The 14588-nt window shown below is 35.4% G+C and overlaps 1 protein-coding gene across 2 annotated transcripts; it reads left to right on the top strand.

Annotated features, from left to right (window-relative positions):
* The first annotated feature begins 519 nt into the window (after nucleotides 1–519).
* LOC147411545 (glutamate receptor 3.7-like) lies at nucleotides 520–9486 on the top strand. 2 transcript variants are annotated; one of them, XM_086449702.1, is made up of 6 exons: nucleotides 520–1182; nucleotides 3208–4532; nucleotides 4673–4950; nucleotides 5046–5077; nucleotides 5211–5617; nucleotides 8847–9486. In XM_086449702.1, the coding sequence occupies exons 1-6, from the start codon at nucleotides 918–920 to the stop codon at nucleotides 9261–9263; spliced, it is 2724 nt and encodes a 907-aa protein (XP_086305828.1). In that variant the 5' UTR covers nucleotides 520–917; the 3' UTR covers nucleotides 9264–9486. The 2 variants fall into 2 exon arrangements, with proteins under 2 accessions (XP_086305828.1, XP_086305818.1); XM_086449692.1 differs by having other exon boundaries at nucleotides 522–1182; nucleotides 3208–4553; nucleotides 8847–9485.
* The last annotated feature ends 5102 nt before the right edge of the window (nucleotides 9487–14588 follow it).

The raw sequence follows: 14588 nt of genomic DNA, 5'->3' as shown, positions 1-14588 counted from the left end.
TGAGAGATCAAAAGTTATCATTTTTAATACCTTGGATCAAATTGATAATTCATCTAATTGTAAAAGATTATTTATCATCATTAATTTTAATTTTAATCTTTTTTAAATCTGAATTCTTCCATGAAATCTAGAGGGTTTTGGTGTTTGATTGTCAATTTCGTAATCCATGTAAGAAAAGTGTTCTCCTTCATAAATAAATAAATAATTTACTGCTTAGCCATGTATCCCTTAAAATCTGTCAAATCAAAAAAAAAAAATTCCACTGATTCAATGGTTGTTATAGATTTAAAGGGTCAACAAATTTAGGGTACAATGCATCAGTTGTGATATATACAATGATGTATCATAAATTTTCTCTTAACTAAGATAGATAAATATTAAATAGAAAATTTGACAAGAAACAGAAATTCGACTCTTTTTCACTTTGCAGTAATTGAGTGAAGATTGATGGGCACAGCTTCAAGAGTCTTTATCTCTCTCTGGAAAGATTCAATGAGATTCTACTTCTTACTAGGAAATGAGCTGCAAAAAATTCAAACAAATTTAAGTCTTTTTTCCATTTTTTGGAAAATATGTGCTTCAGCATCGTAATTTCTACACAAAAAACAACAGGTCTCTTTGCTAAGAGTAAAGATAACCAACTTTGAAAAGCATATTTCATTTTTTAAGAAACTAGTCGGCAATCCATTTTTATAGTTCTCATCTTCATCTTTTTCCATCTGGGTATCCATGAAATCTTCTTCAAGTTCAGTGTTTTTAGTTCTTTCCAACTAATCAATCCTTCAATTTCAAGAAACCATTTGGTGATCAAGTTCTATGATTCTCTTAGCCCATCTTGATATGTAATCCAGTCAAGGAGTTGGTTAATGGTTATTGGGTTGAAATAATTTTTATTTTTAATTTTGGAAGTTTGAACCATGGGTTATGGTCTGATGGCACCACTCTTCATTTTGATTTTGGTCCAAGTCCAACTTCATCATGGTTTTGTAGATTGCCAAAGGCCTAAGGTTGTGAACATTGGTGCAGTCTTCACCCTTAATTCGGTCATTGGTAGAGTAGCAAAGAAGGCTATTGAGGTTGCAGGTGATGACATTAATGCTAATCCAAATATTCTTAGTGGAATCAAATTGAACTTCACCATCAAGGACTCCAATTGCAGTGTTTTCATGGGCTCCATTGGAGGTACTTCATCTCCTTCTTCTGGTTTGCCAGTTTCTTTCTTCTGTTATAGAGAAAACATAGTTATTTATGTATTTTAGTGATTTAAGGACTAAGGTTGGTTGGAAAATCATTATTAACTATCAATTAGATGGGGGGTTTTAACATAAACTCCAAAATTTAAAACTGAAAATTTTATTCAAGCTTTATATTCCTTTAGTGAGAGGAAGAATTTATAAACATATATCCTCCATAGTAAAAGGCGTGAGTCAAAGAATCCTGAATTTATGTCATGGCATGAATGGAAACAGGCCACTCCATGTTTGAATTTACCTTTTTTTTTTTTTTCCAATGAGAAGTAGATGCTTTTGGTTGCTTAAGGAGATGAGCAAAGCAACTAGATTATGTATGTTTTGAGGGTTGTTCTGAGATGTCTAGTATTCTTAGTGGGCTTGGACTTCAAGAGGTAAGGCAGTATCAAAACGGACCTTTCCCGCTGTGGAGAGGGCCCACGCCTGGATTTGGGGGCAGCGCCCCGTGGAGACTTTTTTTTGGGTATGTATTGTATTTTTGAGCAGGGTTTCTTTATGTTTTTTTGCTCTATGAGGTTCCCTGTGGCCTGTGGACAGAGAGTCTGTAATCTTTATCTTTGAAATGCAGGATTTTTCTCCCTCTTCTCCATGGAAATCTTGTGTGTTCGTTTTGTTGTTTATCTTTACTCTTGTTACGCTTCTGCACAACAAGGGTGAATAAAGAGAAACCCAGATTGAACCTTGGGAGAAAAATATCCTTTATTTCTTTTTTATAGAAGGTTTCTTGCTATTGTCAACCCACCCCCCGGATGAACCTTTCACATGTCGGCTCATCTGACTTCCACTATGGGCTCCCAGTTGTTTACCAACTATCTTAACAAGCTTTTTCCGGCAAATTTAGTATTTCGATTTAATGCCTGAGTTGTAATCGATTAAGCACCAATGTGCATCCTTTAGTATAGCACGTGCAACTAAAATGTCCTGGTTTCTTCATTGGTGTTGCTCTTCACGGAAAGAATATTGGTGTTGAAGCTTATGTTGAGCCACAAGAAAAATATTGATTATCAAATTATTTATAAAATTTAGAACGCACGGAGAATATAAGTAAACCACATTAGACATGAGCATGGTGTGTCAACTGATTAAAATATGCTGACATTTTTCCCCATAACTAAACCACATTACACTAGGCTGCGTTTTCAACATCAAACAGTTATCATCCCCTGCAGAGCAATGTTTTTCTTTCAGGTCTTTCAACCAATTGATATGATCTTGTGGCTTAAACGTTATTCATTTTGAATTTGGAATGTGTCCGCCCATTCACCACTTTACTGTAGTGAAAGAACTCCTATTTAAATTGTCTAAAACACTTTTCTTGTGTGCAATAAGCCTTTTGAGAATTTTTTTCCATTTAATTTTGGTAAAATCTGATAAAAGTATCATTCCTCCCTCCCCTTTTTCTTGCCCAAAGCAGCTTGTTGTAAGTGCTATAGTTCAAAATCTATCCCTTCGTGATTTATATGACAGAACTTGTACAGCTGCAAAGATATCCCTTTGCAGGTGTACAAGTTTGTATTTGTTTGTGAGGGTACTTGCAATTTTGTCTTCATTTCTTAATAGCGTAATATATTTCAGCAGCAGTTTTTTTTTTTGGTTTGGAATTTGTATATATTGGGGGGAATATGTCATTTCTTCTCAAGGCAAGCATCCTTTCTACGTACTTTTGACAAGTTAGCTTTCCAATTCCTCTAGTTAATGGCTTATTCCAAACTGATCTTTAACATTTTAAATTAATTACTGTTCATGTGAGCATGATCTAAAATAGACGTTCCTTATTATCCATTCTTTAATTATCTGTCATATTAATGTTGTATCCAATGTACGTCCCTCATTTTCAATACTTTGTATGTGTATACTCTGGTTCTCTTTGAATTTCTGTACTTATGGTATAAAATTTCAGACCTTAGACTCTTCAAATAAATGCATGATCTTGATTTCATTTGAATTCTATCTGCAGCCTTTGAGGTACTTGAGAAAGATGTAGTGGCAATAATCGGTCCACAATCTTCTTCGATTGCTCATATGATCTCTTTCATTGCTAATGGACTTCAAGTGCCACTTATCTCATTTGCCGCCACAGACCCGACTCTCTCTGCCCTTCAGTTTCCTTACTTTTTCCGGACAACACTAAGCGATTCATACCAGATGACTGCCATGGCTGATTTGATCAACTATTATGGGTGGCACGAGGTCATTGTAGTATTTGTTGATGATAATTATGGAAGGAATGGAATAGCCTCCTTGGATGATGAACTTGCAAAGAAAATGGCAAAGATTTCTTATAAAATACCTTTGCCTGTCAAGGCTGATCTTAGCCACATTGCAGACTTGTTGAATAAATCTAAAATAATTGGGTCTCGTGTTTATGTCGTTCATGTTAGTCCCGACTCCGGTCTTGCAATATTCTGCATAGCCCAACACCTTCAAATGATGACGAGTGATTACGTGTGGCTTGCCACGGATTGGCTTTCTGCTACTCTAGATTCATCACCACCTCTCAACCATACATCACTCCATAACCTGCAAGGGGTAGTTGGGCTTCGCCAACATATGCCAAATTCTGGCAGGAACACGGCTTTTGTTTCTCGGTGGAGAAATTTTCGTCAAGAAGGATCAGTAAGTTCTGAATTGAACAGATACGGTTTTTATGCATATGACACCGTGTGGACAGTCGCACATGCCGTCGATGAATTCTTAAAGGAATATGGAAATATTACATTCTCTTCTAATAAAAAATTGCATGATATGAAAGCATCGGTTCTGCAGCTCGACAAGCTCAAAACCTTTGATGGTGGGGAACTTCTGCTTAAAAAATTAATGCAGACAAACTTCACAGGTTTAACAGGTCAAGTTCAATTTGATCAAGATAGGAACCTCATTGGTGGTGCTTATGACATTATTAATGTTGATCAATTGGCGATTCATACGATTGGTTACTGGTCTAATCATTCGGGTCTTTCAATTGAATCCCCAGAAACATTAAACATAGAACAGAAGAGCATTTTTCGTGTGAATCAGAAACTGAACAATGCTACATGGCCTGGTGGAAAGACAGACAAGCCTCGTGGTTGGGTAAGTGCTACTAATGAAAGGCCATTGAGAATTGGAGTTCCTTATAGAGCCAGTTTTGTTGAGTATGTTACAAAAAGCCCAAGCACTGGCGAAATACAAGGCTACTGCATTGATGTTTTTAAGGCTGCAAGGGAACTCATTCCCTACTGGATTCCATACGTATTCATAACTTTTGGGGATGGCCACACCAATCCCAGCTACGATGAACTTGTGAGAATGGTTGCAGATGATGTAAGTGTCGAATGTATTTAATATTACCTATACATGCCCTTTCTAGTAATAAGTTTCATTACTTGTTCTTTGCCATTGAGGTGTCTTAATGTATTTTTCTTAAAATGTTTGTTTTTCAGGTGTTTGATGCTGCTGTTGGGGACATTACCATTGTGACAAACAGAACGAGAATTGTTGATTTCACTCAGCCTTACGTTGCTAATGGTCTCGTCATAGTGATTCCATTAAGAAGTACAAAGTCAAGTGCTTGGGTATTCCTCAAACCATTTACAGTGGAGATGTGGTGTGTTACTGCAGCATTTTTCGTTCTGATTGGTGTGGTTATTTGGATTCTTGAGCATCGGATCAACAACGATTTCCGTGGCCCACCTAAGCGACAGTTGATAACAATGTTTCTGTAAGCCTCTATGATGCTAAGATGAGTTTCCATTCAATAATTCCTCACATCTGTTTTTTTGAACATCATTGGCATCCAACTGTTTCTTTTTGCAGGTTTAGCTTCTCAACTCTTTTTAAGACAAATCGTAAGTGAGACTATAGCTTTATACCCTGATATGCTTTATCTAGGTTCTAGCTATATTGAATTACATTGTGTCTAGGCCCCACATGTAGACATTGAGCCTAACGATGTTCTTCGCTGGCATTTATCAATAACAGAAGAAGATACTGTGAGCACTCTTGGACGGATGGTGATGGTGGTGTGGCTTTTCTTATTGATGGTGATCACTTCCAGCTACACAGCCAGCTTGACTTCAATACTCACAATCGAGCAGCTGTCATCACCAATCACAGGAATCGACAGCTTGATTTCAAGCAATCAGCCCATAGGCTTTCAAGTGGGGTCATTTGTTCGTGGCTATTTGTCAGACACTCTTAACATACATCAATCGAGGCTAGTTCCGCTTAGCGGCCCGGAAGAGTATGAAAAAGCATTGCGGCGTGGGCCAAACAATGGAGGTGTAGCTGCGGTTGTGGATGAGCTTCCATATGTAGAGCTGTTTGTGGCAAGGCAGACCGGGTTCAGCATTGTTGGGCAGATGTTCACCAAGAGTGGATGGGGATTTGTAAGTAAAACTAATCACACACACACACACACACACACACACATATATATATATATATATATATATATATATATATATATATATATATGGGAGCGGTTCGGCGGCCCTAAAGTCTAACAACTTTGTTGCCAAGTTTTTTTGGGCGTTAGATCGAGTGGCATCCGACGGTTCGGATGGAAAACACGGTTTTAAAATTAAAAATCACGTTTTTACAAATTGCCCCCTATAAAAATATTTTATTCTATTTTAAGTCCCTAAGCCTTCTCTCATTCTCTTCTTCGAATGTCTCTCCCTCACAAAACCCAACTGAAACCCATCTCTCTCTCTCGCTCGAAAACCCATCTCTCTCTCAAGTTTCACTTTGGCGCCATCTCTCTCTCTCTCTCTTTCTCTCGCTCACTCGTTCTCTCTCTCTCAAAAGTTTCAGTTCGAACGACCCGAAGCCATCGCCGACGAATGTGACTCGATCTCTCTAGTTTCAGTTCAAACTTACTTGAGATCTCATCGTCTTCGGAGCTCTCTCAACCCTCTCTCGCCGTCGCCATCGCCATCGCCGTCAATCTCTTTTTATTTCGATCGAACGGGTATTTATTTAACTCTTTATTTTTTAGGAAAATCGATTGGGTATTTAATTTTTTTTTATTGTAGTTCTTGAATTTGAAAGATAATGTGGATGGGTTTTTTTTTTTTTTTTTACTTAGACAATTTTAAAGAAATCAGTTTTTTTTTTTTTTTGGGTTGTAATTGTTACCCTTGTAAATTTTGTAGTTTTTACCATATGAAGAAGAGGGTTCTTCTCGCTTTTTCTTCCTGTTTTTTTTTTATCTTAAGAACAAGATATGATTTTTAAGAAGGTTAAATATGATGGGTTTTGAAGATGATGTTTTATCCCAAAAAAAAAAAATTATGAAGTCTGATTTCGACTAATCTGAACTGAAACCCTACCAAATAATGGTCGAACCCGAACTTGTTTACCATTGTTCACTAAGAAATCTTTTAAAAGTAGGAAAAATTTTAAAAGACATGTGCACTTCTAATGCTAATTTTTCATAATTTACAAGTGCCTATATCGAGATCATTTCCCACGACAGCAATGAAGAATCTAGTGTACAGATCTGTTCAAAAAGCTCTTATTATAGTGCTGTTAGATTCAGCTTTGCTCTCATAAAACTTACACAGGTCCAAAACTTCTAGACCGTCCGATTTTTGTTGAAAAATTATAGACCGTCCAATTTTTGTAAATCAATTTTGATGGGGTTAGAAGTTTTGGAATGGGATGATTTTTTGCCAGGATGATCCCCTCACCATAGAGATCATCCTCACAAAAAATCAGCCCATTCCAAACATTTTTGCCCATATAAAACAAAAAGGTGTGTCGCAAAGGGGGTCCAAAAGGGGGTCGTAATAACGTGACCTATATATATATAGGGTCCCGTTCAGCAACAAACATTTTGACAAAACATTTTCCAAAACATGGGTTAGAGGTTTTGGAATGGGCTGATTTTTGGTGAGGATGATCTCTACGGTGAGGAGATCATCCTCACCAAAAATCAGCCCATTCCAAAACTTCTAGCCCCAGTTTACAAGTTGAAAAATCTTGGACCGTCAATTTTTTGTAAACCATTTTTTATGGGTTTAGAAGTTTTGGAATGGGCTGATTTTTGGTGATGATGATCTCCTCACCAAAAATCAGCCCATTCCAAAACCTCTAACCCATGTTTAGAAAAATGTTTTGCTAAAATATTTGTTGCTGAACATTTCCCATATATATATTCAGCACCCTAAGTTTTACCACACACTTTAACAAACGTTTTTTGTCCTACATGGGTTAGAAGTTTTGGAATGGGTTGACTTTTGGTGAGGATGATCTCTATGATTAGAAGATCATCCTCCCCAAAAATCAGCCCATTCCGAAATGTTTAGCCCCATGTTTACAAGTTGAAAAATCGTAGACCGTCCATTTTTTGTAAATCATTTTTGATGGGGTTAGAAGTTTTAGAATGAGCTGATTTTTTATGAGGATGATCTCCTCACCATAGAGATCATCCTCACCAAAAATCAGCTCATTCCGAGACTTCTAACCCATGTAGGACAAAACGCATTTGTTAAAGTGTGTGGTAAAACTTAGGGTGCCGAACGGGACCCTATATATATATATATATATATATATATATATATATATGGGTCAGGTTCAAGGGTCATATCAGAAAACATATGTAAAAACTTTCGTTTTTAATAAAATTTTAAAATATGGGTTAGAAATTTTGGATTGAGTTGATTTTTTGTAAGGATGATCTCTATGATGGGAAGATCATCCAAAAAAAAAAAAAAATCAGCCCAATCTGAAACTTCTAACCCCATTAAAAGTGATTTTGAATGTGGACCGACGATTTTTTACCAATTTTTATCACTAATTTGTAAATCACTTTTGATGGATTTAGAAGTTTCTGATTGAACTGATTTTTTGTGAGGATGATCTTTTCATCATAGTGACCATCCTTGCAAAAAATCAGCTCAATCCAAAACCTCTAACTCTTATTTTGAAAGTTTTTTCATATGTTTTCTCATATGGCCCTTGAACCGCCCCATATATATATATATATATATATATATATATATATATATATATATATATATATATATATATAGGGAAATGTTCAGCAACAAACATTTTGACAAACATTTTGGCAAAACATTTTTCAAAACATGGGTTAGAGGTTTTGGAATGGGCTGATTTTTGGTGATGATGATCTCCTTGGTGAGGATGATCTCTACGGTGAGGAGATCATCATCACCAAAAATCAGCCCATTTCAAAACTTCTAACCCCATCAAAAATGGTTTACAAAAAATGAACGGTCCACGATTTTTCAACTTGTAAACTGGGGCTAGAAGTTTTGGAATGGGCTGATTTTTGGTGAGGATGATCTCCTCACCGTAGAGATCATCCTCACCAAAAATCAGCTCATTCCAAAACCTCTAACCCATGTAGGACAAAAAACGTTTGTTAAAGTGTGTGGTAAAAGTTAGGGTGCTGAACATTTCCCTATATATATATATATGCACACAAGCAAAATATTTCTAGTGCACGTCATACCTGGACACATATCATCTATATTTGGACAAACTTAGATGACCAATGCCCATCTGACTAAATGATCAATGTAAGTGATGATTCTATAGTAGGATCTATTTCTTATTAATTATGCTTCTTTGTCCAAAATATGTCAGGCTTTCAAGAGAGACTCTCCTCTTGCCGTTGACATGTCTACAGCGATCCTGAAACTTTCTGAGAGTGGACAACTTCAGAAGATTCACAATGATTGGTTTTGTAAGTCGGGTTGTATCGCACAGAGTAAACACTACTCCGACCCTAACCAGCTCCATCTAAACAGCTTCTGGGGTCTATTTTTTTTATGTGGAGTTGTCGCATCAATTGCCCTTCTATTGTTTCTTCTACGAACAATTCGCCAATTTGTTCGATACAAAAGGAGACAGAGGGATCTTCCATCTTCTTCACACCCTGAGTCCTCAAGTACTCGCTGTGCTCAAGTTGTTTATAACTTCTTTGATTTCATTGATGAGAAAGAAGAAGCTATAAAGAAAATTTTCAAGCAGTGTGAGAATCCTATACAGCAGGCGAGCTGATCGACAGGGCATATATATATTCGAAGGATTCTAAAGGCTTGGCCTATTCCATTAGTGTAGATTCTGGAGCCGAACTTTTGAAGATGGTTTGAACTTAGATACAGAAAAACCTGTAAATATTTGTTTGGCTAATATTTAATGGTTGTATGTAGTTTCCCCATTTTTTACCCCAAAATTGTCTCATCAAACACTTGAATGATAACGAAATTTTTTTTGCCCACAGAAAAGTCAATTTGAGATGTCAGATTCCTTGATAGACTGACCACACGCACCTGCATGTATCGAGGGCATCTCCAATTTACTAAACTACCCTCTAGAGGTTTCGTGCTATTGGTCATCTAGGATTCTCTAAAATCCCATATTGACTTTTTTATTACTAAAAAATCTCTCAATGAAAATGCATCCTCATCTATACAGCTTTCGACACCTTCTGGCTGTCACGTACCATGCAAATAAGGTGTGTAAAATTTATTTTTGACCTAAGCCAAAAATAAGGACTTTGAGTAATTTGCAACATTTTGATGATTACTTTGTAGTTTCATAAGTTTATAGCTTTGTGACCTAAATATGCATAGTCAAATCTCTAGAATTATAAAATGTTTATTTCCCTTAATACAGAGCTTAATGTCACCCTCTATGATGTCTTAGGACTACTTTTTGGTTCCATCAATCTATCTTAAGAGTCAAATCTTCTTTTGGTGCACAACTCATAAGAAAGTTAATTTTGATTGGTCATTTTTAAAAATTAAATTATATATATATATATATATATTCATCAATGATTTCTATCAACTGCGTTAGATCATCCATTATATGGTAATTTTGATTTACCTCTCCAAGTTTTGGTGGATATTTGAAATAGTTTATGAGTTTGTAGACTGATGACCAAACGCTAGAATATTTTAAAAAATCTTGACCAATTGACTAGAACTCGGCTGCATGAACTGGGCATGGTGTTTTTTAATGTAAAACAATCATTTTTAATTATTTAAACATTTGGATTGGGCTGCATGAGATGGGCATGGTGGTTTTTCAAACATTTGGATGGTGGCAACTTGTTAGGTTGGTAAGGTCTGTGAGTGTTGGTGCCACAACATGGGTTCAAATTTCACATCACCCTCTAATTACTACTTCACTAACCCATTTGTCTGTAAAAAGTTTGAAGATTTGTAAACTCATATAAAAATAAGACTTTAACTAAGCTCTACTAATTCATCCTACAGTAGAAAAATAATAATAGTTGTTTAAATATAAATTTATAAATTAAAATAATTTTAACAATTTGACTTATGGGATAGAAGTTGACTTGCTAAAAAATTCAAAGAGCAAAGAAGATAAAAAAAATGAACAAACACAAGGATTTACATCGTTTGACAATGTGTTTACGTCCACAGAATAAAATAAGAACAATCATTATTTTCTCTTAAGTTTTATAGTCCTAGATCTCTATTATAAAATCGAGAATTGCTAAAACACGTTTTTCTCATCAAAATAAAAATTGCCCAAAATAGAAGATTTTTAAGAAAATATTACATGATTATCCTTTTCATACACCTAAAAAATTTGGGCAGGGGCGCTGCTCCTTCACTCGGTAACTCTATGTAGCACAAGAGACTTACACAACATTGGATGACTCAACTGTATCTTGGTGAGACATCATATGAGATATTGGAATTTTAAAACATGTAGGATATCTCAACTAATTCTTTTGTTTAAATAGATCCGGAGAGGTCAAAAGGTTTGACTTATTTTTAGTCAAACACAAATTATATTAACAATCACTTAATGAACCCTGACGAAGGAATTTTTTTCTCAACACTCATTAATTTTTTTTTCAAGAATTTAATAACTTTTTTTTTCTTTCTTAATGCCTCTTCATCCCTTTTACTTACTGAGATTGATGATGTTTAAAATAGTTAAGATTGACAATTCAAATCATTGAGATCAAACTTCATTTGAGAACAATCTTTTACAATCATCGAGATCAATGATTGTAAAGTGTAAAGCTAAAGGCTTCAACATGAATCATTGATATCAACAATTTAGATTGTCAAGAATGATGATCAGAATGTTGATCTTGATGATTTGAGTGGGGCCATTTTATCAGAATGAAGGGCATCAAGAAAAAAAGATTTTTCTAACGGGGGCTGTTAAACACCTAGTCCATTAATCAATTAATGGTTGTTAACAAGAAATTGCGCTAAGGGGATGAAACAGTGGCATGTTGTCACATGCTGGAAAAAAAGATTGATTAGGTAGATAGGAAACAACATAAGAACAATATAATTAAGTGTTGAGTTTAATCCCACATCAAACACTCATTACCTTGTTTCTCTCCTGATAAGTTCTTGGGCCTCTCTACTCATTGTCAATAGATTTTGAGTAGGACCCTCAAACTAAATCATGGTATCAGAGTGGTTCTTTCTCTCCTCCACGTCATTCAGTTCTCATCTCCACCACATCCTCTCTTTATAAGTTCATGGGTCTCTCCACTCATTGTCAATTGGTTTTCTGTGTGATTTACTAGCAGTGGTGAGGCAACTAACATCTTAGAGAACCATATCTCACCTATATCCACCGGGTGAAAGTCGGGATAAATCTTTGTGGGTGACGATCAAGGAAGCTTGAACTCAAGACCTATGGCATCATGTTGTTGACTCGTCAATTTACGTGTCCTTATTGGATGGTAGATATCACCTTTTTTTTATTGGTTGATGGTCAAAGTGTTTACATTCGATTGGATTGTTAGGCAATTAGTGTTGGTCATATTTAAGAGATGCTCCACCAATTATGCCTTTGGAATATTGTGGATGGTGCTCGAAGATGCTTAATGTATCAGTATTACATGCTTTTTCTTCTCATTGGTTAGACCAAAAAAAAGGGTTTTCCACACGAAATAAAGGTGGGATTACAAACTTTCCCGAATTAGATGAGAGCTGATTCTGGAGTGCCTCTCTATTCCTCTTCACTGGAGTATTGGTATTCTATTGTTGTGATGATTAGGGCATGCCATCTCAGCAATTATGTCTAGATATTTTCATCACTTCATTGAAAAGGTTTCGGAGTCCAATCGTTTTCGTCGATCGTGAAAGCCCAACGGATTGATTGGGGTGACTTGTGTATTTGATTCACCCCATTTGATGCTGGTTGTCAATCAAATATATCAAATGATTTGTTAGAGTGTTTTTAGATGATCTCTCTCTCTCTCATTCATGCCTTAATCTAGTTAGGATTGTCAATGGATAAGCTTGGGTTGAGTTCCTAACCTTATCTTAGATTGATTCTAAACTCCCCTTTGGCCTAAATTAATTAAGCTCTAGTTCAGGATGGTTGTCGATTTTATAAAATATTAAATTCATATCTTTTGAAATTCTTCGGACATGTTTGATGTTGCTTTTCTTCACAATATGGGCATATTCAATCTCTATCCAATTTGAAAAATTCTCCGGGATGAGAGAAGATTGATTATTATTTGGGTAATTTGGTATAATTCCATTTTGACCCCTTAACATTATGATAATTACATTTCCCTTATAATTATTTAAAGGGTTCACTTATCCCCCCTTCAGTCAAATTGCCATCAACATAACAATAAAAAAAAATTTATAACGATCATTTTGCCTTTTTTAAAATGGTTTTTTTTTTTTTTTATAAACAAAACTATGCCTATGTAAAAAATTAGTTCAATGAATGCCTAGGCAGGTGCATTTTAATTATTATTTTTAAAAAAAAAAAAAATCTAATTGAAAATGACATAAAATAAGAGGGTAAAATAGTAAAACAACATCAAAATTTTAACCCTGTTGGAACAGCCAAGGTAAGCCTGTTATTGGCATGGCAACCTGTTCGCTAGGGCAATCTTTTCTTGTTCACGAGTTAAAGGCCATTCGCAGTGGGCTGGTCCTTACTATTCAGCATGGCATCTCTATCCTAAAGGTTAGAGTCGATTAAAAAATTGCTGCAGATGGATTAAATGGGAGATGTGAGACTCCATGGAGACTAAGAACTCTTACAAAGAAGATGAAACTCCTCATGTCCGATTTTCAAAGGGCAGACATTACTTTTTGTTATATAGAGACCGATAAAGTTGCATACTACTTGGCTTCCTTGCTTCCTTCTTATGGTTGTGTCGTAATGGAACCAAATGTATTTCCCAATGATCTTAAGGATATTATTTGTAAGGATGTTGTTAGGCATTCTGCTATGAGATCTGCCCCAACTCCCTTTTAATCTTCAAAAATAAAAAAAATAAAAAATACACAAAAATGAAAGGTAGGTAAGTACAATTTTTAAGATATTAGAGGGTTTAAATAAAATTATATCAAATTATAAGGGATGCAAATGAAATTTATTATTATTATTATTATTATCATGATTAAGGATAGATAACTCATGGAAAAAACACATGATCTCAACTATTTAAACACAAAATCCAACAGTTCAAATTTATCTTTGATGTAAATATCTCCAAGATTTGTGTTATGAGGATACGTATAAATCTCTACTTTTAGTTTTTGTGTTTACGCAGAAGAGACCATGTGTTTTATCCACGAGGGATCCCAACTCTATTATTATTATTATTATTATAATAGTTCAGACATTTTTTATTATGAAATCACACATCTAAGTGTGTAAGAAGCTGAAAGTGGGCATTGTTACCTTACTCCACCCAAATTAATGGGCTGAACATTTTTTATCCAGACACTACCTCTATGGGCTAAAAACCTATTTTCTAGGGCCGGTTAGGCCAAACTGTGTCCTCTCCCTTTATGGTTTTAGTTTAGAGAGAATTCATTGTCTTTCCTTTAATACAATTGTTGATGTTGCTCTTTGTTCCCTCTCTCCAAACCTCCCCAAATGTCTCTTCTTCTTTTTTCTCCACTACGGAGATTGGAATATTACTATTAATATGTGGGCCATCTTGATTGGAATGGAACGTGATCAAAGGAACAAAAAGTGACACTGTAATTGATTGAAATGAACCACCATTCATTAATATGTGGGCCATCTTGATTGGAAAGGAATAAGACCTAAACAATTGCTACGTGGTTCATTTAATTAGGAATTGAGATAATCTGACGCTCTTTCTTTATAGACACCATCATAGAATCGTAGATTCTTTGTTTTGAAATACACAAGAAAAAGATTTATTATTATGTAACTACCATGTTAAAGAGCGTAAGGAGTCGTCTGAAAAAAAGAATGTCAAATTATCATTAATCTTTAATTAATTTGTTGTGTCTACCAAATACAAAACACTTGATGTTGTTCCCCCTAAGGGATTAGTACATATGAAAAAGCATCCCAAATAACCCGCAGGATTGG

Source organism: Akebia trifoliata, chromosome 1 (assembly GCF_017979445.1).
Source record: "Akebia trifoliata isolate Shusen 1 chromosome 1, ASM1797944v1, whole genome shotgun sequence".
NCBI lineage: Eukaryota > Viridiplantae > Streptophyta > Magnoliopsida > Ranunculales > Lardizabalaceae > Akebia > Akebia trifoliata.
The sequence above is the reverse complement of the archived record's forward strand: the minus strand, read 5'-3'. Positions and strand labels throughout refer to the sequence as shown.

Coding starts and splice junctions, on each gene's coding strand:
- LOC147411545 (XM_086449692.1), top strand. CDS start 918: ATGGGTTATGGTCTGATGGCACCACTCTTCATTTTGATTTTGGTCCAA. Junction 4,951..5,045: donor CAGTTGATAACAATGTTTCT/GTAAGCCTCTAT, acceptor TTCTTTTTGCAG/GTTTAGCTTCTCAACTCTTT. Junction 5,618..8,846: donor CCAAGAGTGGATGGGGATTT/GTAAGTAAAACT, acceptor AAAATATGTCAG/GCTTTCAAGAGAGACTCTCC.